We start from the raw sequence: 23,965 nt of genomic DNA, 5'->3' as shown, positions 1-23,965 counted from the left end.
CAGGCTCACCACCTTCTGGATGGGCCAGAGCGGTGGGGGACTCCCTCCCCTGCCCCAACACACAGCACAGGCAGGAGTGGGAGGTGGGCTCCCTGGGCGAGTGGAGAGAAGCCAGGCTCTCGGGCTGGTGGAGCAGTGCAGTAGATGGGCTGGAGCCTGTGCCCAGCCAGGCCTCTGGGCATGAGCCCACCTTCCCCTAGGGTGGAGGTGCTCCTGCCCTACCATGGCACCCCATGGAGCAGGCCCTGCTTGGCTGCTGTTGCCATGAGGCAGGTGCAGAGCTGAGGGGACGTTGGGTAGGGAGCGGGGGCAGTCGGGCTCATTAACCTGACTTGGCTGCCAGGCTGGTCTCCCGCCCAGCAGGGCCAAGGCCACCGGGGGAGGTGGGCCCCCTCTAGTGCCGGCAGGAGTAGTTCCCGTCTCTCTCCCACCCAAAAGGCTGAGCAGGACCCTGGGGCAGAAGGGGTGTCATGGCTCCTTCCCCACTCTAGCAAGACATGCACCAGTGGGGGCCAGCAGAAGTACCTCCAAAACCTTATCTACCAGGTTTTGGTATAAACTCCCCCCCCCCCCCCAAATCCTAAAACAACCTCAGATTCGGGGGATAAAATTCGCTGTCCCCACCCAAGTCATAATAAGGGAACCAGGGAGAGACGACGTGGGAAATCTCAGCCCCAAAAGTAAAAACCAGGACGCAAACATTAACCAAAGCCAGGTTAAGAAAAAGGGAGAACTCTTATTATTACAACAATATTTGTGCTGCGAGCCTCATGCCTGGATGGAAGAGTCACCAAGTAAAACGCATGGGGAGTCTTCACCAGGGGCCTGGAACTTACTTACAAGGAGAGTAAAAGGACATTTCTAAAAAGTGCACGGACATCAGATCCCACTTCCCAAACCATAAAACAATAAAGCCTAATGGACTTACCTAAACTTCACCCAACTTACAGAAGATTGGAGGGCCTGTTCCTGGAGGGAGATATCCTGTGTCTGTCTCCCTCGTGGCTGGAAAGAAGGACCAGAGGACAGAAAAGGGAGGAGCCAAAATGTTCCTTTGTCCCAGTTTGAAATTCTTACCTACATTCCTCTAGGCCAACCCCACCTGGCTAAGGAGGTTAACCCTTTTACTCCCAGGCTGCTGGCTAACCCTCCTGATCGTGATGGGGCCAGGCAGGGTGCCCAGTGGTGCTGTGGAGGAGGGCAGCAGAGTGCCCTGTGGCTGGGGCAAGGGGGCCGGCCTGCCCACAGTGGCCTGGCTCTGCCCAGGCTGAACAGGTGCACAGCATCTTCCCTCTCAGGGTAGCCCAGGGCCTGGGGTCCCTCAGAACCAGAGCTGGGAGCTATTTCCCTCACCCAGGGCCAGGCAGGTGAGGCACCCTGCTCTGTGCCCTGTGCAGCCAGTGAGGACAGGCAGGGCCTGGCAGAGCCTGCTCCCCACGCCTGGGGCTGGTGCACCCAGCGGGTGGGGCCCACACTTGGCAGGTCTGGAGCTGCTGAGCCATGGGTCCAGAGGCAGCAGCAGCAGCGTCCAGCGTGTCCAACCCCCTCCTCCCTGTGCACCATCTGGCCTGGCCTGGCAGCTGCAGGGCCTCACCTGCCTCCTTGCAGGGCTGTGCCCTGATCCTGGCCCATGGCACAGGGACTGCCTGCAGGGCTCATGCGCCTGGTACAGTCTGGCTCAGCCTTCACTCTTGTCAGTTTCAGCATCAGGGTCATTTCAGACCCGAGCTGTTGCTCCTTGACTCAGGGACTTGGGATCCCTGGCCCCAGGGCTGCGGGTGGCTCTGACTGGGCTGGATGGCCCCTTTCCAGGATGGGCATCCTGAATCCCAGCTGAGCAGTCCCAAAGGCAGAGATGGCTCCTGGGAAAGGCCTTGGGCATGCAATGCCAGGGTAGGACCCACTGCTACAGAGCAGGGGCTGGGTGCTGCAGGCCATTCCAGCACCTCAGAGCACTTGCACTGTTAAGCAGCTTTCCAAGCGTCAGCAAGGTAGATGCTACAGATGGGGAAACTGAGGTACAGAAGGGACAGGACTTGTCTAAGATTTCCTCCCCAGCCCTTAGTCTAAGCACTAGCCAGGTCATTACCAGGAAGAGGTGGCCTGGTAAAAGGGGTCCTTAGAATCATAGAGTCCTAGGGCTGGAAGGGACCTCAGGAGGTCATCTAGTCCAGCCCCCTGCTTCAAGCAGGATCCACCCCCACTAAGTCATCCCAGCCAGGACCTTGTCCAGCCGGGACTTAAAAACCTCGAGGGATGGAGAATCCACCACCTCTCTAGGCAACGCATTCCAGTGCTTCACCACACCCCTGGGGAAGTAGTTTTTCCTACTATCTAACCTACACCTCTCCCTCTTCAACTTCAGACCACTACACCTTGTTCTGCCATCTGATACCACTGAGAACAGTTTCTCACCCTCCTCTTTAGTGCTCTGTTTCAGGAAGTTGAAGGCTGCTATTAAATCACCTCTAAGTCTTCTCTTCTGTAAACTAAACAAGCCCAAATCCCTCAGCCTCTCCTCATAGGTCTTGTGCTCCAGCCCCTTAATCTTTTTTGTTGCCCTCCACTGAACCTGCTCCAGCAAATCCACATCCTTTTTATACCAGGGGGCCCAAAACCAGACACAATATTCAAGAGGTGGCCTCACCAGTGCCGAATAGAGGGGAAAAACTACTTCTCGGCTACGTCTACACGTGCACGCTACATCGAAATAGCTTATTTCAATGTAGCGACATCAAAATAAGCTATTTCGATGAATAACGTCTACACGTCCTCCAGGGCTGGCAACGTCGACGTTCAACTTCGACGTTGGGCAGCACCACATCGAAATAGGCGCTGCGAGGGAACGTCTACACACCAAAGTAGCACACATCGAAATAAGGGTGCCAGGAACAGCTGCAGACAGGGTCACAGGGCACACTCAACAGCAAGCCGCTCCCTTAAAGGGCCCCTCCCAGACACAGTTGCACTAAACAATACAAGATCCACAGAGCCGACAACTGGTTGCAGACCCTGTGCATGCAGCATGGATCCCCAGCTGCAGCAGCAGCAGCCAGAAGCCCTGGGCTAAGGGCTGCTGCACATGGTGACCATAGAGCCCCGCAGAAGCTGGAGAGGGAGCGTCTCTCAACCCCTCAGCTGATGGCCGCCATGGCGGACCCTGCTATTTCGATGTTGCGGGACGCGGATTGTCTACACGTGCCCTACTTCGACGTTCAACTTCGAAGTAGGGCGCTATCCCCATCCCCTCATGGGGTTAGCGACTTCGACGTCTCGCTGCTTAACATCGATTTCAACTTCGAAATAGCGCCCGACGCGTGTAGCCGTGACGGGCGCTATTTCGAAGTTGGCGCCCCTACTTTGAGGTAGCATGCACGTGTAGACGCGGCCCTCTAGATCTGCTCGAAATGCTCCTCCTAATGCACCCCAGTATGCCGTTAGCCTTCTTGGCTACACAGGCACGCTGTTTACCAACCTTTCATCCACCATAACCCCTACATCCCTTTCCATTGTACTGCTGCTGAGCCAGTTGGTCCCCAGCCTGTAACAATGCTTGGGATTCTTCCGTCCCAGGTGCAGGACTCTACACTTCTCCTCATTGAACCGCATCAGATTTCTTTTGGCCCAGTCCTCCAATTTATCCAGGTCATGCTGGATTCTCTCTCTACCCTCCAATGTATCTACCTCTCCCCTTAGTTTTGTGTCATCCACAAACTTGCTGAGGGTGCAATCCAGTCCCTCATCCAGGTCATTAATAAAGATGTTGAATAATACCAGCCCCAGAACTGAGCCTTGCGGCACTCCGCTTGAAACCGACCGCCATCCAGATATTGAGCCATTGACCACTACCCGTTGGGCCCAACCCTCAAGCCAGCTTTCTATCCATCTTATAGTCCAAGGATCTAATCCATATTTCCTTAACTTTTGGACAAGAATGTTGTGGGAGACCGTATCAAAAGCCTTGCTGAAGTTAAGGTATATCACATCCACTGACTTCCTCATGTCCACAGAGCTTGTTATCTCATCGTAGAAGCTAATCAGATTGGTCAGGCAGGACTTGCCCCTGGTGAATCCATGTTGGATACTTTTGATCACTTTCCCCTTGTCCAAGTGCTCCAAAATGGATTCCTTGAGGGTTCCCTCCATTATTTTCTCAGGGGTTGAGGTAAGGCCAACTGGTCTATAGTTCCCTGGATTGTCCTTCTTTCATTTTTTAAAGATGGGCACTACGTTTGCATTCTTTCAGTCATCCGGCATCTCCCCTGATCTCCAAGAGTCTTCAAAGATAATGGCCAAAGGTTCAGCAATGACCTCTGCCAATTCCCTCAGTACCCTGGGGTGCATTAAATCCAGACCCATGGACTTGTGCACATCTAGTTTTTCTAGATAGCTCAGAACTTGTTCCTTCCCCACAGACGACTGCCCTCCACCTTCCCATATTGAATTGTCTCGGACCATCATGGAGAAGTTGACTTTGTCCTTGAAGACTGAGGCAAAAAAAGCATTGAGTACTTCAGCTTTTCCTACATCATCTGTCACTAGGTTACCTCCCTCATCCAGTAATGGCCCCACACCTCCTCTGATAATCCATTTATTGTTAACATGCCTGTAGAAACCCTTGTTACTCTTCACATCCCTTGCCAGCTGCAGTTCCAATTGTGCTTTTGCTTTCCTGATAACTGCCTGGCATTCTCCAGCCGTATGTTTATACTCCTCCTTAGTCAACTGTCCACGTTTCCATTTCTTGTATGCCTCCTTTTTGAATTTAAGCTGACTAAGGATTTCCCTGTTAAGCCAAGCTGGTTGCCTACCCTGTTTGCAGTTCTTTCTATGCAGCGGAATGGTTTGTTCTTTTGCCTTCAGTAAGACTTCTTTAAAATACTGCCAGTTGTCTTGAATGCTTTTCCTCTTCGTCTTCGTTTCCCAAGCAATCCTGCTCATCTGTTCTTCTCAGGGATGAGAAGTCTGCTCAGGGATGAGCAGGGATGAGAAGTCTGCTCTCCTGAAATCAAGGGTCTGTATGTTACTACTTACCTTTCTTCCTTTTGTCCAGATCTTGAAATCAACGATCTCACGGTCGCTGCAGCCCAGGTTCCCCCCGACTTCTATTTCTTCTATTAGTTCTTCCCTGTTTGTGAGCAGCAGGTCAAGTTGTGCACAGCCCCAACTGGTTTCTTCAGCACTTGTACCAAGAAGTTATCCTCAACATTCTCCAAAAACTTCCTGGATTGTCTGTGTGCTGCTGTGTTGCTCTCCCAACAAATGTCCGGATGATTAAAATCTCCCATGAGAACCAGGGCCTGTGCTTTGGAAGCTTCACTTAGCTGCCTGAAGAAAGCCTCATCTACCTCATCTGGCGGTCTATAATAGACACCAACTACAACATCACCTCTGTTACTTCCGCCTCTAAGCCTAACCCAAAGACACTCAACTGGATTTTCTCCTTCCTCATACTGGAGCTCTGAGCAATCACACGGCTCCCTCGCACGGAGCGCAACTCCTCCTCCTCTTCTCCCCTGTCTGTCCTTCCAGAACAGTTTATACCCTTCCATGACCGTGCTCCAGTTTTGCGAATCGTCCCACCAAGTCTCCATTATTCCAACCATCTCATACTTGTTTGACAGTGTCAGGGCCTTTAATTCTTCCTGTTTGTTCCCCAGGCGTCTGGCATTAGTGTACAAGTATCTTAGAGAAGGGGCCGATTGGCCCACTTTCTCCTCTTCACCCAGGAAACCCCCTTGATTGTTCCCTCCTCCTTCCCCACTTACCTCAGGGCTTGTGTCACCTTCCCTTGATGAACCTAGTTTAAAGCCCTCCTCACTAGGACACCTGCCCACAAAGATGCTCTTTCGTCTCTTTGTGAAGCGGATCCCGTCTCTTCTCAGCAATCCCTGTTCACGAAAAAGAATCCCATGGTCAAAGAAACCAAATCCTTCCCTGCTACACCACCTACTCAACTATGCATCTACCTCTGTGATTCGACAATCCCTACACGGACCCCTTCCTTCCACAGGGAGGTTAGAGGAGAAGACCACTTGTGCTCTGTATCCCTTGATCTTCCTTCCTAGGGTTCTGTAATCCGCTGTGATCTTGTCAAAGTTGCTCTTGGCTGTTGTGATGAAGTGGGGGATACCTGTGTGTGTGTGAGTGGCTCACAGAGGGTGTGGGGCTCCTGCTGAGGGTAACCCTGACGACCAGGTAACACCTTTGTACTGCAGACAAAGGAGGAGGTGGAGCCTGAGGGGTTTGAATTGGAACTGGGCGTTGGAAGCAGTTAGTCTGGGCTGGGAGAGAGAGACAAAGGAGGGGGCCAGGCCCCAGCTCTGGGGGCCCCTCGGGGCCTCCTCTCCTCAACATGGATTGGACTGGCTGTCTCTGCCTGCTGTACTGACTCCTCTGTACGATGCTGTGCCCTGTCGGCTAATAAACCCGCTGTTTTCCTGCTAAGTGAGAGACTCTCCTGCCTGTGGACAGGGTGCAGAGCTTGGGGGACCCCAGAACCCCATCACACTGGTGTCAGAAGTGGGATGTTCTGCACCCTGAGGATGGAGCATCCAGCAGTAAGTGACCGGGGCCCCGGAAGAAGTGGGGCCTGCAAGACCCAGGTGTGCTGAAGGGCAGTGAGGTGCAGCTCCCCAAGGCGGAGGGGCCTGCGGCCGAACCCAAGCAACTGTGGTCGTGGTCCTCGAGAGGGGGTGTCACACCTGAGGGGTTACTCCTGGGAATCTGTTGGAGTCGGTCCCAGAAGGTGGAGGGGCCGAGAGCCCAACCCCCAGGAACAAGTGACCCCTGAGGAGGCTGACGCTGAATGAGTTCTTCCCAAGACAGTGTGCTCATGGTCCCTGAGAGCGGGTGTCACACTGAAGAAGGGGTTCCGCTGGGAGTCTGTTGGAGTCGGTCCCAGAGGGCGGAGGGGCCTACGGCCTAACCCTGGGCAGCTTGTGACCCGCAAGGAGCCTGGCACACTGAAAGGATTCTTCCAGGAATCGTGGGGTGCAGAGGGCATCAGCCTGAGAGCCTGCAACCACGCTGAGCAACTCCGCTGTGAAGTGGCAGCACCTGGAAACTGAATCGAGATTAAAGAAGCTGGACAAGGCAGCGTGGATGTGCAGTGGCAGAGCTGAGGGTTAAGGAGAATCCTGCAGAGGTGAGCCCGGATCGGGGCAGGGAACCCTGGACTGCATGGAGTTCTGAACCGAGTGGCCTGCCGCAGCTCAAGGAGGGAAGGAGCGATTCCAACCCATCATCTACTAGTGGCCAAGACAGACCTGCGAAGAGTTTTCCAGGCCTGGGCCGAGGAAGGTGCCTGTGTGTCCGTGCAGGAAAGCAGCTTGTCCACTGGGAATGGCAAGTTGTCTGTGAGAGAAGCTGCTTCACCTTCTGTGTGTGTGTGGAGACCAGCCGGGGGGCTGGGACAAAAAGGAGAAAGTGTCTCCCATTGTCTGTCTGTGTTGAACAGCAGCAGCAGCCTGGGGAGAAAGCAGAGCCTGCGTTTGGAAAAGGTGCCAATGAGGAAACTAGCCCATTGTCTGAGGAAGATTCCCCAGCCTGGGGTGGCTGGAGAAGGATCCACCTGAAAAGAGCATTCCAGGTGTGTCTCTGAATCCAGCCATGGGGGCTGGAGCAGAGGGAATGGCTCTGGGATGGGCAGTGGTGTCCCTGCTAAGGACACTGGTCCTTGGTGCAAGAAAAGTGCTTCTGCTTCTGGGGAAGTGAATCCTTTTGCCTGAGCCTGTGGGGGCTCGAGATGGAGCCAAGATCCCAGAGCTGGATCTGAGGGCAGCTGAAGCCCAGATGGGAAGTGGGCCTGCCTCTGTGTCTCTCAGGGGGGATGATGCTTTAACTTGGTCTAATCCAGTTAGGATCATCAGGGAATCCCAGAGACCAGACGATTCTGGTACCTGTTCTTTGCCTGATGCTGAGGTGTTACTGGGAGGGGGTGAGAGGACTCTGTCCTACCAGAGTCATCCTTTCGCCAGGACACAAGAACAGACGGGCAATGGAGTTATGCTGACTGATGAAGATAAAGGAGCTGGTAGCAGAAGGGACGAAAGGGACCCTGACCTTCTGTCCGGTGATACTGGCTGTCTGCCTGGAGGGGGATTATATGGGAATCTGCCTGATGGGCCAGAAGTGATCCTGGGTGTAGGTGAAACCCAGGAGCTGGTTGTGGCTCAAGGGAGCAGTGCCCCTGTGGAGGCAGACAGGGGTGAGTTGTTTGGGGGAGCTCTTGAGGAAGAGAATTTCCCTGAAACTTTTCCTGACCCGTCTGTGGGGACTGCAGAAAATGGGAGTGAGGTGAAGGAGAGTGAACAGGAGAGGTGCTTGTCTGTAAGAGCCAGAGCAACCCTTTGCCTGGGGAGAAGTTTGTTTCAGCTCCTGATGGCCAGGACCTGCCTGAGTGTGAAACTACTGGCTGTGCTCTGGAAGGGTCCAAAGCAGGCAGGGTAAAAGTTTCTCAGGAATTGGAAGCTGGTGCAAGTAAAGTGAAAACTATCAGGTAGTGTGAGCAGCCCTGTGAGAACCAAGTAAAACAGCTGCACAGTCAGTCTCTGTAGGATGCAGGAGAGCGCCAGCAATTCCCCATCTCCAGATGGTGGAAACACTTATATTCTCACACTGGACTCCAATTCTGATTCCATGGGGAGGCAGTAGTTGGAGGTGGAAGGACAAAGGAGCTTTGGGCCTGGTGGGCCAGTAAGGGATAAACAGGGATTCCTTCATGTGGATTCTGCGTCTGGGACTCACAAAACAACTCTCAGAAAGCAGTTTGGTTTGCAAATTTCCAGACTGGCTGGAAGGGGGCCGTCTCCCTGAGATCATCAATGGCCCAGCTCTTGTTAGAAGGGAGGGCACAGCCAGAGAGATCAAATTTCCACCCCAGGGGCAAGAGAGAAGATTAGAACTTGATGGTGCTAAGAAAGGCCTCAGCCATTTGTCCCCAAAATACCAGATTCTCAAGGAGGTTACACAAAAGTTGTGGTCTACCAAAGAGCAACGTAAATGTACAGTTGCAATGGGTTTGTTCTGTTACTCACGCTGACTGCTGTAACCAAGCTGTAGAATTGTACCATGCACTGAATGTTTGGAAAGAGCCATGTGACATGATGACATTGATGTAGAAGCATGAGTTGTATGTTGAAGGAGTCTGTAACTCTGAAATGTCACCATTGTTCCCTGTAACTAGTCTTGCAACCTCTGACATGAGAAGGAACATTCCAAACCTATTGTGTGGCATGGAAGGGGAAACTGAGGCACACAGCCATTGTGGTGGTCTGGCTAAATGCGAAGGATGGAAGCATTTGTACCTTCCGTTACTGGACTGTAACTGAATTCCAGACATTGGCTGGAGCAGCTGTATGGACTGGTGGTCAGATGGGGCAGGACCCAGACCACAAAAGACCTGTTTGATCTGTTGGTGCTGCAGCGAGACCAACCAACCCAAGGGAACTAAAGGAACTTGCCCGGCTGCATCACATGAAAAGGGCCAAGACCAAGCTCCTGACTTGGAGCCTCCCCCAGCAGGACTATGATGTGGAGGTGGTGCACATCGAGGGGAGAACAGAGGGTACAGCCAATGCCCTGTCACAAGGGGAGAGCCCCGAACTTCCCCAGGTCACCAGTTGAGTGACCCCGCTCAGTTCGGTCTGGAAGGGGGGAGAGATGTGATGAAGTGGGGGATACCTGTGTGTGTGTGAGTGGCTCACAGAGGGTGTGGGGCTCCTGCTGAGGGTAACCCTGACGACCAGGTAACACCTTTGTACTGCAGACAAAGGAGGAGGTGGAGCCTGAGGGGTTTGAATTGGAACTGGGCGTTGGAAGCAGTTAGTCTGGGCTGGGAGAGAGAGACAAAGGAGGGGGCCAGGCCCCAGCTCTGGGGGCCCCTCGGGGCCTCCTCTCCTCAACATGGATTGGACTGGCTGTCTCTGCCTGCTGTACTGACTCCTCTGTACGATGCTGTGCCCTGTCGGCTAATAAACCCGCTGTTTTCCTGCTAAGTGAGAGACTCTCCTGCCTGTGGACAGGGTGCAGAGCTTGGGGGACCCCAGAACCCCATCACAGCTGTATCATTGGTTCCTACATGGAGAAGTAGGAAGGGGTAATAGTCTACAGGTTTAACAATTTTTGGCAGGGACTCTGTAGCATCCCAGATTCTAGCTCCAGGCAAGCAGAAAACTTGCCGGGATTCTAGGTCCAGGCGGCAAATGGATGACTCCATCCCTCTTAGGAGAGAGTCCCCAACCACCACCACCTGTCTTTTTCTCTTGGGGTGTTGGTCATAGAACTCCCATCCCTAGGACTGTGCATCCCATGCCTTGGAAACTGTAGGGACTCTTTCAGATCCAATCCCTGTGAGGTATCAGCCCCAATTATCTCCGCCGTATCACCTGTGGAGAGAGGCAGAAAGTGGTTACTTCTCTCCACTGGAATTGGAGAGACCTGAACTGGTTTTCTCCTCCTGGAGGTAACACGCTTCCAGTTCTCCTCCTCGTTCTGGGCAGCCTGCTTGTTCCTGCAGTATTATCTGTTGCCTTCTATCCAGAAAGTCTTCACCCTCTCTGAAGGACCTGAGGGTTGATATTTGCACCTCAAGTCCTTTAACCTTCTCTTCTAAAATGGCGACCAGCTTAGACTTGGTACAGAGAAAATCCTTTCTATCGTTCGGAAGGAAAACAAACATGGCACATGCCACGCAGGTCACAACAACAGACCTCTCACCAGCCATGTCACTGGCCATTTTTTCCCTTTTCAGAGATCCCTTATTTGTTTCCAGTGCCACCTTGAAGGGCACAAGAGAAACACTGCATAAGGTAGGGGGCTTCTCCTGAAGGTGAACTCTCAGGCAAACTCCCTGTTCGCTGCTCACAGGAGCCGTGTCTACACGTGCGCACTACTTTGAAGTAGCGGCACTAACTTCGAAATAGCGCCCGTCACGGCTACACGCGTCGGGCGCTATTTCGAAGTTAACTTCAACGTTAGGCGGCGAGACGTCGAAGTCGCTATCCTCATCAGGAGATGGGGATAGTGCCCTACTTCGACGTTCAACGTCGAAGTAGGGACCGTGTAGTCATTGCGCGTCCTGCAACTTCGAAATAGTGGGGTCCGCCATGGCGGCCATCAGCTGAGGGGTTGAGAGACGCTCTCTCCAGCCCCTGCGGGGCTCTATGGTCACTGTGTGCAGCAGCCCTTAGCCCAGGGCTTCTGGCTGCTGCTGCGGCAGCTGGGGATCCATGCTGCAGGCACAGGGTCTGCAACCAGTTGTCGGCTCTGTGGATCTTGTGTTGTTTAGTGCAACTGTGTCTGGGAGGGGCCCTTTAAGGGAGTGGCTTGCTGTTGAGTCCGCCCTGTGACCCTGTCTGCAGCTGTTCCCGGCACCCTTATTTCCATGTGTGCTACTGTGGCGTGTAGACGTTCCCTCACAGTGCCTATTTCGATGTGGTGCTGCGCAACGTAGAAGTTGAACATCGACGTTGCCAGCCCTGGAGGATGTGTAGACGTTACTCATCGAAATAGCCTATTTCGATGTTGCTACATCGAAATAAGCTACTTCGATGTAGGCTTCACGTGTAGACGTAGCCAGGGTTTGCTGGTTCGGCCCCGCTCAGAACCTTTGCCTCCAATCTAATCAGCCCTTGAAGGCCCTCCTGGAAAGAAGCTTCCCCAATTCACACCTTGCAAACTTGCCAAACATGCTTTCCAACTGCCCCTCCCTGCAAAACAGATGCTCAGGCACACAGGCAGCTCTGCAAACTGCCCCTCACTGCAAAATCAAACAAATGCACAGACAGAAATTCAACCCACCAGTTCACAACGCAGCCCCCCCAATGCCACACTCACCTGAGCTCCTCGAGGATGCTTTCCCAGGCAAACTCCCTGCTCGCTGCCTAGTGGTGGAGGGTGCCTGGCGCTGCGCACCCTGTGTTCCCACGGGGTACAGCGTGTGACTGGAGTAAGCAGCACCCCCTTCTGGGCAGCGCCGGGTTAGCCCCCATTTCCTTGGGGGTGCCACCCAGCAGCTGTCCCCCACTGCTGCCCAGAGCAGAGCAGAGCACGTCTGAGCCCACACCGGGGGCACGAGTAGAGTGAAAGATGGGCTGTCGTGGGCTGCGTGTTGTGCTGAGTCCCTGAACTGCAGCACCTGATCCTAGGCCAGTGAAGCCTCAGCCCAGCCAGCTCTGCCCTGGCCCACGCTCGGCCCAGGGGAGAGTAAGCCCCATCCTGGAGGCTGCCAGCTTGTGGGGGGTGAGGGGTCAGGCTCTGGGTGCATTTGCTTCTTCCCAGCAGGATGTTGGTTGAGAGGGCAGGGCCAGCCCCTGCCCTGGCTGCTGGTTGCTCAGGTAGCAGCAGCGCCTGAGGCTGCCTGTCTAGCTGGGCTCACACCCAGAGCCAGACTTGGGCGTGCTGGGACCTTGCCTCAGGGCCTCCTGCAGCCACCCCGAGCTTGTGGCTGAGCTGGGGGAGCGCAGGGTCCCCAGGGAGGAGCAGCCTACAGGAATGGGGCAGCAGGGGGGCGGTTCATCCCTGGGGGGTCCACAGCTGTGCAGTGCAGCGGAGTGAGCCCCAGAGAGCGAAGTGGAGCTGGGGGACGGGGAGGGGCTCAGTGGTGTGGGGGCAGAGGAAAGAACTGGGCCAGATGCTGAACCTTGTGCAATGGCTGAGCCCACTCCCTCCAGTGAGGCTGTTCTGCCTGGGGCACAGGAGCTCGCACGATCGTGTTCCCTAGTGCCCAGTGCCTCCCCGCCTGCCCCCTAGCCCCGGCCCTGGGGACAGCGGCCCCTACAGCAGGAGGGAAACCACGCACAGCTCTGCCCCCCTCCCCCACCGCTGCGTGACTGGCTGGCTAGAGAGGAGCAGTGGGCAGGCTGCAGGTGGGCGCGGGCAGCGCTCTGGGGCACCGAGCTGGTTCTCCTGCATTCCAGGGAGCCAGCAGCCCTGCCGTGGGGGAGCAGCTGGGCTCCCCAGCGTAGAAGTTCCCACTCAGCCCTGGGTGCAGCTGGGCCTGCGAGCAGCACGGACGGTGCCCCCAGCTGCCAGGTGTGTGCTGGGGGGGATGCAGCCCAGCCCTGCACACTCAGGCCCAACCTGCTGGCGCAGGCGAGCAGCAGCAGCAGCAGCCAACTAGCCAGTCAGGGTCTGTAACAAACTGCCCTGCAAGCACGTAGGCCCCAGAGCCACAGCAGGACTCACATCCAGCCACACACCTCCCCTGGCCCGGCAGAGTGGGGATCCTCAGTGGACACCTGGCCCCTGGCACCAGCCATTGGAGACAGAGTCAGTGAGGGGTGAGATGCCCCACGCTCCCATGGCTCGTGAACCGACCGGTCACATGACAGGCTCCCACCTCTCTGCACCTGCTCCGGTGTGGCCCAGACTGGGCCTGGGGTAGCTCTGCTCAGCACACCTGGGCTCTCAGCGGCACCAAAGGAGTCTGCCCCCACAGCCGGGACTCTCACGCCCACTGTGTGCAATGGCTGTGCTGTGCTGGCTCCCAGCTGGCTCGTCAGCAGCCCATGGAACTCGCTGTCACAAGCTGGGGTGGGGAGACATCCGCCCGGACCCGGGGGAGGCTTTCGTGGCGGAAGTGAGCGAACGAGGGAACACACCTGGGCAGATCCAACCGGAGGTCCCTGGAAGCCGTGCACTTTGCAACCACCCATCCGGTGCTGCCCAGCTGGTTAGCGGAGGCCCCCCCCAGCTGGCAGCATGGTTCTACTTATGGTGCACAGCCGCACCCCCCTCAGTGCACAGCACGTATTGGGCACGTGCATGGAAAAACGAGAGGGAACACTGGCATCCCCGCGCACTCCATGATTGCCCCAAGAGCCCCCTGCAGAGGGCAGGGGGCCCATGGGAAAGGGGCAACACCTGGCGAAGCTGCTGGCCAAGGGAGCTGCCAGGACAAGGGCTGGGGAGTCCTTCCCCCACAATCAAGTATCGTGTTAGTCTGGATCTGTAACAGCAACGAGGGGTCCTGTGGCACCTTAGAGACTAACAGAAAATTTTGAGCATGAGCTTTCATGAGCACAGACTCACTTCTTCAGATGCTGGTCATCAGACCAGCATCTGAAGAAGTGAGTCTGTGCTTACGAAAGCTCATGCTCAAAACTTTTCTGTTAGTCTCTAAGGTGCCACAGGACCCCTCGTGGCTCTTCCTGCACAATGGATCCCCGAGAGAGAGACCAGAAGCTTGCAGCATGGCCCAAGGGCAACCGACCGCTGGGCGACAAGGCTTCCTTGGGACACGTGGGGCACCGGGACTTCACCGTCCGCCCCAGGGCACTGGGAGGCTAGTCGTGAGGGCAACGTGCTGAAGGCCACAACAGCTCTGTGTCTCACACACACGCGTGTGCATGCGTCCCCCTGGATTGCCCACGCCTGTTCTGTCAGGTCACACACACACACACCCGCGCAACTGCTTTGCTGGGTTGCACAAACACACACCACTACCGTGCTAGGCCATAAACACACACAGTTCCTCTGCTGGGTCTCACACACCCAGCTGATCACACATACACAGCAGCAGCTCCACCACCTCCCACTAGTCCTTTGTAGCAAGCAGCCATGAGTGGCGGGAGGCCTAGCTACACACCCCCACTTCAGGTTTCTCGCACATACCCCTCCCCACAGCTGGCCCAGCAGGTCTCTCACCCCCGACACAGTCGGGTGACACTCAGTGCTGATTGTAGGCGACGCCCAGCTGAGCTAGCCGCGGGCTCCCTCCTGCCAGCATCGAGCGTGAGCCGGCTAGGTGACAAAAACAAAACCGAATGAATATGCCAGTTTGTCACCTGGCCCGAGGCACTTCTCCACCACCTCCCTGCATCTCACCTGCTCCCCCGCCCATGCCACCAGCCAAGCCCAGCCATGCTACATCCTTGAGTCGTCAGTCACGGCTTGCACCGCGGTGACCTTGCACCAACAGGCTGCAGGTAGGGGTGCACCATTGGCTGGGACTCCCTAAAGCAAGAGCAGTGCAGAGTGGCTGGTGCAGAGGATCTGGGGATGGCGCAGCGCCAGGCTTAGCATCTGCAGTGTTGCCAGCTCCTGGGGTTTTACTGTGCACAGTGGGCTATTTTGGGAAAGGAGGTCCTTCAAGCCCCAGCTCCTGGAGTCATGGGATTTCATGAGACTCTCCGCTTGCACTTTTAAAATAACAGCCCCCTTTCTAGCCCTTGTGGTTACAAGGAACAGCTTGAAAAGGTGGCTGCAGCACCTGCTACTGGTTCTTTGTAGCAAACAGCCACAAGCTGGGCAGAGCCTGGGAGTGGGAGCCTTGCTCCCACCAGGGCTCCCAGCATCAGTCGCGTACCTGGCTGCTTGCTGCAGTTCCTTGGAAAGTATTTGTTGTTGCTCCAGTGCAGAGAGAAAGCACATTTCAAACCCCTCTGGCCCCAACACACTGACAGCAGCCTCTCCGCACCGGCCCCTGCCTGCATCAACAGCCCTCAGCGTGGCAGGGCCTCTCGGGTGCACAGCTGGGGGCATGTTTTCCACCCAGTACAAATCGACCCCCTTTAAATCCAGGCAGCTGCTAGGGTGCCCCAAAAGGACATTGCCAGATTTGGCCACCAGAGGGCAATGAGGCCCAGGACTTGACAGCTGCACCTGTTCTGCAGGTGCACAAGTGGGAGGAGGTCAGAGATACCAGCACCAGCAGCATCAGTCTGCCCAGCTGTGGCCAGTCTGACCTGCCACGCTGGAGGCCATGGCAGCCCGTGGAACGCCGTGGCCTGGGCAACATTGCCAGACGTGGCTGGGCAGAGAGGTGAATGTCTGTGACCTGAGTGGCTGTCTTGGCATTCTGTCCCGGCGCCTTTCCTCCCATTGCCCGATTTACACCATTCGCCGCTGCCCCCGGGACCCAGCCCAGCTGCAGGCCTGGCTGGGGGAGGCGTGGGGCTTCTCTTGGCCAGTGGAGCTGCCCCCACGTCAGGCTGGCCAGGCAGAGACCTGCCAGCCCCTCTGATGTGCAGCCTGTCACACTCCAGATGGGCAGAGCCCATGTTAGGCCAGTTGCACACACTGGACAGACCCGAGTCTGGCTTCCGAAATTTGTGGGCCGCAGAGCTGGAACGGAGGGTCTTTGCTCAGCCAAAGGGACCTGTGTACTGCTGGGAGCCAAAGGGCAGTTCTGCCCCTTGGCCATGCTGGGCTGGCTGGGCTCCTGGCAGGGAGGCCTGGCTGGCCAGCTCCTCACACGGGCTCTGTGCCTGGCAGGGAGGCCTGGCTGGCCGGCCCCTCACATGGGCGCTGTGGCTGGTGGGGAGGCCTGGCTGGCCGGCCCCTCACATGGGCGCTGTGGCTGGCGTGGAGGCCTGGCTGGCTGGCTGGCCCCTCACATGGGTGCTGTGGCTGGCGTGGAGGCCTGGCTGGCTCCGGGTGCTGTGCCTGGCAGGGAGGCGGTGGCTGGTTAAACTGCTTTTGTGAGCAAACACACACGCGAGACGGGGAGAGAAAAACACGATGGGGGTGAGCTGCGGGCACAGGCTGGGCGAGGGCTCTGACAATCATTAAACTGGCCAGCCCTGATTTCCCGGCAGAACAGCACTGGCATGGGGCCAGGTGGCACCTATTATGCAAATCCGCTGGAGCTGGGAGTGTGAAGGCCTGAACAGGAATTCCCCTAGAGCCGGGAGCTCAGGTTACCGCAGGCCCACGCTATATAAGGTGAGCTGCCCGGGAGCGGCTGCCTCTAGTAGCTGGCGCTGAGGGCTCAGGCACAGATGAGTAGTGGTTAGGTGCTGTGGATTAACGGCTGCTGCCGAGGCGCTGCGGTAGGTACCAAGCTTTCTGGGTGCTGGCGCTCCGCTGGGTTACCCTCCCGCTGGCTAGGGGAGGCTGCTGGTTATTCACCAGGGGCCAGACCTTCCAGGAGCACTGTGGGCACTGGGGTATAAAGCAGCCCCAGCCTCTGCCATCCAGGGCTGAGCCAGGGGCGTATAAAGGCCCAGCTCGCCAGCTTTCACACTCGGGCAGGCTGGGCCAGTCATGTCAGGCTGGGCTGAGAGTGGCGGGGACACGGGCAGCCCCGTCCCGCAGTGGAGCTGCTGGGCTGGAGAAGGGTCGCTGGCCCACCACCCCGGGTTGCACAGGATGGGGGGGCTGTGGCGTGAGTCTCCGCACGTGCTAGTGTGTAAAGCTGCTAAGCAGGACCGTCCAGCCCAACCCTGTTGCACACGCCCAGGCTGGAAAGAGGCCTGGGGACGCCAGGAGCGGCTTGGGCTCTTCGTTGGGCAGCTGGTGGGCGGCGCTGGGCAGGCGGGGACGCCTGTGCCGATGCAGACTGCTCCTGCTCCTTTCACAGTGCCAGGGTGGCAGTGGGCCCCAGGGAAGGAGGGGCCTTTGCAGCGGCGGGTGGCTGCCGATTCCCGCCGGCTAGCAGCGCGCAGGCTGGGCTCTGGCCTGGGCTGTGCCGGCCCCTGAGCATCCTGGGCCGGAGGCACCAGAAGCAGCAGTGGGGGAGGCACCGAGCCAGGGAAGCGTGGCACAGCACAGACCGCTCGCGGTGACCCCGTCTGTCCCTGCATGGGGCTGGCGCGGCCCCGTGCTCCCAGGCGTAGGACCCGCTGGAGCTGTGCTGACAGCCGCAGTTTCTCGGCAGATCTTTATGGCGGGATCCTGTGAAATCAGCAACGTCTTCTCCAACTACATCAGCGCCATGTACCAGCCGGAGGAGGCTCAGCCGCCCCTGGACCTGCTGGCGCCATCTGCAGAGACCACAGGTGGGGCCAGAGCCTGCGTGCCACGGGCAGAGCAGGGCAGAACCGTGCTGTGAGCGCCAGGCGTCAGGGCGCAAGCGACTCGCCAGCAGGGCGTCCTGCCCATGGCTTAGAAAGGAGACTATTGCCTAGGAGACAGCACACACAGCAGGACTTTAGGAGAATTGGGTCCTCCTCCCCCCCCGTGTTACTGGATGACCTGGGGAAGTCCCTGACTTGCTCCGTGCCTCAGTTTACCTCTCTCAATGCTACTTCCAAGAACTCCCCAAGAGGGGTGCCTGCCAGGCTTACTTCATTCACCTGTAGATCCCCCGGGAGGCTGGGCGACTGGTGTTTTGTAGGTGGAAAGCAGCATCATGAACATTTGGGTTTGCCCCAGTGCCCAGGTGCATTACGGGGAGGTGGGTGTCTTGTGGGGACAGGTTTGGCGTTCACCTTCTTTCCCTCCCAACACCAGGGCTTATCTGTGTCTGGAGACGGGAGACTGGCTGGGACTGGCCAGTAGGGCTAGTGGAAGGGGTCCGATCGCTCTTGGGCAGCTGGGATTGGAGGGGAGGGGCTCCTGGCCTCTGGGGGAGCTGCAGAGTCCCTTGGGGAAGGACTGGCTGAGAGCTGCCATCCGCCATTCCCTGGGGCCCTCCCGTCAGGCCGGCGCGGGGAGGAGCAGCCGAGAGGTATACGTGGCCATGCTGCAATGGTGACTAAGCGAGATAACCCCTCCACCACCCATCTGACGCTCTGTGTACACCAGAGCCAGCCCCACCCTGGGATGCAGCTAGCCCAGAGCCCTGCCCCACCGGAGCCAGCACTGGGAGCCAGGCTGCCCTGGCCCCGGGGGCGAGCGGCACCCCTGAGCCCTTCCCTCGTCCCGCAGAGAAGCCGGCGTGGTTCAGCGAGCTCCCGTACCTGTGGAGCAAGGCGCAGGTGCTGGAGTGGATCAGCTACCACGTGGAGAAGAACAAGTACGACGCCAGCGCCATCAACTTCTCCTGCTGCAACATGGACGGCTACACGCTGTGCCACTGCACACAGGAGCAGCTGCGGCTCGTCTTCGGCCCCCTGGGCGACGAGCTCTACCACCGCCTCCATGAGATCAGTGAGTGCTCAAGCAGCGCAGCCTCCCCTGTCCCACGCCAGCAGAGCCCTGCGAGCCAGCCCCACCAGGCCAGCCTCTGCTGGGGACAGGCCCAGCCCAACCGGCCAGCCCCCCGGCAGCTGGGGCTCGGCCCCTTCCTGCGCCCAGGCTCTGGCTGAGACAGCAGACTGGGGAGCATGGCATGGCTCGCCGCAGGCCGACAGCGGCTTTCTCAGCCCCCGGGGTCGAGGGTGGGCCTCCAGCTGGACAAGCTGCGGTACAGCTGGACCCAGGAGGGGGCTCGGGGAAGATAGGGGAGGGTCTTTCCCCTTTGTGCTGGTCAGACACGATTCATCCCTGTCCTTCCCCCTCCTGCAGTGTCGGTCTCGGACGATCTGACCTGGATCATCGACCTGCTAGAGAAAGAGGACATGGCTCTCCACGACGGTATCCTGGACCCCAGTGCCTCAGGTAGGAGACCTGTTCTTAGGCCCCCGCTCCTGTGCGCATGGCTGGTACCTGCCCAGGACTCACCCTTTCTGCCCTCTCCTCCCGTGTCCAGTGCTGGGGAACTCGTGCACGAAGGAATCCCTGGAAGAGATGAAACCCACAAACCCTTTCTACCAGGCAGACTTCAGCTACATTTCCGGCGCCCTGTCTCCAGGCAGCTCTGACATCTCTGTCTCAGGTACAGCCCCTGTCACTCACGCTCAGTATTGGGGCCTGCCTGGCCATGGTGTTTCAGGCCTCTCTCATCAGCCCAGCTCTGCATCTGCTCGCGTGTCATGCATGGGATGGGGGACCCTGGGATGGGGACGCTGCCCTACACTGGGGTCTCAGTTGGTGACCACGGCCTGGCAGCTGTGATGTGTCATGCAGACACCTCCGGGGGAGTGTTTGCTGTGTCCGGCTGGTGGGAAGTTTGTCTGAAGGGGGGTCACTGAAATCCAGCCCCATGTGCCCTTTGCCTCCCAGGAACGGGGATGTCCCACAGCCCCAACTCCCGAGACTCCGGTGGAAGTGACCTCGATTTTGACCCGACAGAAGTGAAGCTGGTCTCCTCTGACGGTGAGCTGCTGCCTCCTCGGCTGGCGGGGACAGAGATGACTTTGTGGATGAGGGAGGCTGGAGCAAAGCCAGGCTCAGAGAGGGAAAGGAAAGGCCCCTTCCCACTGGAGAGAGCTCGGCTGGGTCTCCTGGCTGGGGCGGAAGCTGAGAGAACAGACCCCTACTGAGGCCAAGGGATCTGGGCTTATTTAGTTTGCAGAAGAGAAGAGTGAGGGGCAATTTAATAGCAGCCTTCAGCTTCCTGAAGGAGAGCCCTAAAAACAATGGAGAGAAACTGTTCTCAGGGATGACGGGTGGCAGCACAAGGAGCAATGGGCTGAAGTTACAGAGGGGGAGGTGTAGGCTGGATATTAGGAAAATCTATTTCCCCAGGAGGTGGTGAAGCACTGGAATGTGTTAACTAGAGAGGTGGTGCAATCTCCATCCCTAGAGGTTTTTAAGTCCCGTCTTGGCAAGGTCCTGGCTGGGATGACTTAGTTGGGGTTGATCCTGCTTGGGGCAGGTGTCTGGACCTGATGACCTCCTGAGGTCCCTTCCAGCCCTAGGATTCTATGATTCTAACCCCCACACTCTGGTGGGCTAGAAGAGATGGAACCAGGACAGGAAGTAGCCAAGGATTTGGCTCTGGGTTTTGCCTGGGCTCCTCCATCTGCCCCTGCATTGCACCGAGAGGCTGAAGGAAGCAGTGGGAGGGTTGCAATCTGCCTTTGAGACCCTACACTTCAGCAGCTGTTGGCGGAGCTGTGGCTTTCTGGGGTCCCGGGAAGAAAGAGACAAGGGGATGGAAACCAGCAGCACCTCAGACTTGGCCAAGGTGCACGTCACTCCCGCAGACGGAAACTGTAAACACCCTGGGGCAGGGCCCTTTGGGGACAGCCTGTCTGTGCAGCGCTCAGTGTAATGGGGCAGGCTGCGCTCCATGGTGACCATTCAAGCCCAGATCTTGTCCTCAGGGCATCCTTGTGTGGGAGACGGAGGAAGGGACTTGCCACTGGAGGGGCTACCCAGGGACCACTCTCTAGGCCTGACAGGCCCCAGAGCCTGCAGAGGGGACCCTCGCCCTGGGAAATGACAAAGGGCATCTCTCCTTGTATCTCTGCTTGAGGAAGCTGGTCGAGGAGCTGAGGCTGCTCAGACCCCCGGGGAGGGCGGGGGGCGGATAGGCTGGCATCCCAGACCCACCCAGTAACACATCCCACCTCCTCCTCCACAGACGCCTTTGCCGAGTGCGAGAAAGGGGACCTCAAGCATGGCAAGCGGAAAAGGGGCCGGCCCCGGAAGCTCAGCAAGGAGAACCCCATGTGTGTGGAGCCGAAGAAGAGCAAACACGGTACGTGTGAGGCCAGGGCTTCTCTGCCCTGTCTCGGCCGGGGGCTGAAGCTAATGGCAGCTCTGGGTTTGACCAGGCCAGTGGCTGCAGCTGTGTCTGGGAAGGGGAAGAGGGAGGAGCTCATGGTCCATTGCTCCTGGCTGGCACCTGGCATGATGTAGCCTTCAGGCCCCGGCGACCAACTGCCTTTGATTCCAAGCGAATCTGGGCCCTTGTGACTCACCTGGAGGGCCTGAGCGGCCCGATGGCCGGCCAGCGGTCCCAGTGCTTGGCCCCAGGAGGCGGCTCCATGCAAGCAAGTGCCACCAGGCTGGGGAGACCCTCTCGCCTGTGGAGCAGCCAGTGCCATGGACTATGGCTCAGTGGCCATTACGGTGCTGGTGCTGCCTCCTGAGCTGCAGTGCCCCCTGTTACCAGGGCTGCTGCACCATTCCCAGCCCCGCCCTGCGGGCTGGGGCACAGGTGCCCCTGTGGGGCACAGCTGCCCAGCCCATCTGGGCTGCAGCTCCCGCAGTGAGCTCCCCACTGGGGCTCTGCTGCCTAGTGGACCAGTTGCGCCCTGGAGCAGGAACTGGGGGTTGGTTTGTGCCAGAGTGTGGGGAGCTGCTGCTTTTCTAAGGTAGCTCCCAGCCCTGGGCAGCAGTACCACAGACCCCCTCCCCACCCACCCGTCCTGCCAGGGTCACCTCTCTGCAGAGCCCCTCCATTGACCTGGGCCATCCTTCTCTCTCTGTCCCAGCCCCCAGAGGAACCCACCTGTGGGAGTTCATCCGGGACATCCTGCTGCACCCCGAGCTCAACGAGGGGCTGATGAAGTGGGAGGACCGACGCGAGGGCGTCTTCAAGTTCCTGCGCTCCGAGGCTGTGGCGCAGCTCTGGGGGCAGAAGAAGAAGAACAGCAGCATGACCTACGAGAAGCTGAGCCGGGCCATGCGGTGCGTGTCACAGGGAGGCCCCCATCCCCTGCAAAGGCTGCCAGGCAACGTGGCAACGGAGCTGCAGCCCGGCTCCACCAAAGGGCCATGTGTTGTGCCCTCTGCTTCCCTACCTGGCTCTGGCAGTTCTTCTCTGCCCCCCAGCACGCAGCCTCAGGCTCTTCCCTGCCCAGATAACCTCCAGCCTGGCTCTCTGGGCTGGTCCACATCCAGTGCTGATGTCCGCTCCTTCCCCTACAGGTACTACTACAAGCGGGAGATTCTGGAACGGGTTGATGGAAGGCGGCTGGTCTACAAGTTTGGGAAGAACTCCAGCGGCTGGAAGGAGGAAGAAGTCTTGAACCGAAAGTAGGGTGCCTGGAGGGACCCTATGAGGACACAGCTCTGCCCAGCTGGCCCAGGGGGAGACCCGAGGTGTAATGCACTGAACCAAGCTCCTTGGACAAGAGATTTTATCCTACCTTGGAACCCAAAGCTGCTGTCCTGGGCAGTATGTTAGCCTCCAGCCCCTTCCTGGGGCACAAGTATATGTGCTGGTGGTATACGCGCTGGCACCTAGGTAACTACAGCTGATATTCTGGCTCAAGTAGGTTATTGTAAACCATTATCTCTGTTGTTGAATTGCTGGACTCTTCTTTCCAAGTGGAATTACAGTGACTGGCTGTTCTCAAAGCTTGGGGAGTGGAAGGGACGTGCTTTCTTCTCCCTCATCGAACTGGGGCAATGTCAGACGGCTGCCTGCCTACCGCACAAGGCAGCAGTGGGACAGGAAGTGAGAGGCACCCATGCGCCAGGGCCGCTGGCCTCCCTGTTTGACAGCTGGCGCGAAGAGAACTGGGGCTGGGCGCTCTGTCTCTGCCAGCCGTGCTCTCTCCTTGCCGCCAGCCACGCGGGCTGTGTGCTGGCATGAGAAATCTGCTGCTCTGGGAACGGCCCCCTTCTTGTATCACTGACAAGCCTGTCGGCCCGAGGGGAGCCGGAGAGAACTGTGAATTTCAGATGGTGCTGCGGGACCATGACAATAACTGGGGCATCAGGCAGAGCCTCCCACCATGTTCCTGGAGCACTTGACTCCACGCTTCCCAAATCTCCTCCCCTCCCCCCATGACGTGCTCCCTCCTGCTTCTAATTTATGTAACACAACCAGAAGGCGTATATTGTACGGAGAGAGCTATATTTGCATCAATAAGCCGCTTCCTCTGTGACTGTGACTCTCCTGGAAGCTCTTTGCCTCTCTGAACCAAAGACTTTTCTCTATATATTCAGCTGGACTGAAATAAGGTTCTCCTGGCATGTGAAGATCTCTGAACAGAACGTGGCATTAGTGTGGCTGCTGCTGAGGGCTCGGGCAGCCACACCAGATCTCTTCCTCTTTTGGTAATGAGCATATCAGAAATAAATTGTTGCTTTTTTACAAGTGATGCGAGTCTTCCCGCCTGGGGCTTCTGGGGAAGTGGGGCCAGGCTGGAGCGTAATCACCCACAGGCAGACTCAAACCCAGGAGCTTAGCACAGGTGCCTCTTCAGTTTGAGTTAAAAGGCACCTGGTACTCAGCTAAGGACCCTAGGGCTGGAAGGGACCTCAGGAGGTCATCTAGTCCAGCCCCCCGCCCAAAGCAGGGTCAACCCCCACTAAGTCATCCCAGCCAGGACCTTGTCATGCCGGGACTTAAAAACCTCTAGGGATGGAGATTCCACCACCTCTCTTGGTAACACATTCCAGTGCTTCACCACCCTCCTGGGGAAAGAGGTTTTCCTAATATCCAACCCACACCTCCCCCTCTGTAACTTCAGCCCATTACTCCTTGTTCTGCCACCTGTCACCCCTGAGAACAGCC

The 23,965-nt window shown here is 57.6% G+C and overlaps 1 protein-coding gene across 1 annotated transcript; it reads left to right on the top strand.

Annotated features, from left to right (window-relative positions):
- The first annotated feature begins 16,701 nt into the window (after nt 1-16,701).
- Nucleotides 16,702-23,549, top strand: ELF3 (E74 like ETS transcription factor 3). The gene is made up of 9 exons (XM_074977388.1): nt 16,702-16,775; nt 17,603-17,723; nt 18,595-18,816; nt 19,174-19,266; nt 19,358-19,483; nt 19,771-19,863; nt 21,077-21,193; nt 21,933-22,128; nt 22,369-23,549. The coding sequence occupies exons 2-9, from the start codon at nt 17,609-17,611 to the stop codon at nt 22,478-22,480; spliced, it is 1,074 nt and encodes a 357-aa protein (XP_074833489.1). The 5' UTR covers nt 16,702-16,775; nt 17,603-17,608; the 3' UTR covers nt 22,481-23,549.
- The last annotated feature ends 416 nt before the right edge of the window (nt 23,550-23,965 follow it).

This window comes from Carettochelys insculpta, chromosome 26, assembly GCF_033958435.1.
Source record: "Carettochelys insculpta isolate YL-2023 chromosome 26, ASM3395843v1, whole genome shotgun sequence".
In the NCBI taxonomy this organism is placed as follows: Eukaryota; Metazoa; Chordata; order Testudines; family Carettochelyidae; genus Carettochelys; species Carettochelys insculpta.
This window is presented reverse-complemented; position numbering and strand designations above follow the sequence as displayed.

What these genes read in the sequence shown, in the direction of transcription:
- ELF3 (XM_074977388.1), top strand. Translation starts at nt 17,609, where the DNA reads ATGGCGGGATCCTGTGAAATCAGCAACGTCTTCTCCAACTACATCAGC. An exon ending in CTCTGACATCTCTGTCTCAG is followed by an intron (nt 19,484 to 19,770) that starts GTACAGCCCCTG and finishes TTTGCCTCCCAG; the next exon opens with GAACGGGGATGTCCCACAGC. An exon ending in GCCGAAGAAGAGCAAACACG is followed by an intron (nt 21,194 to 21,932) that starts GTACGTGTGAGG and finishes TCTCTGTCCCAG; the next exon opens with CCCCCAGAGGAACCCACCTG.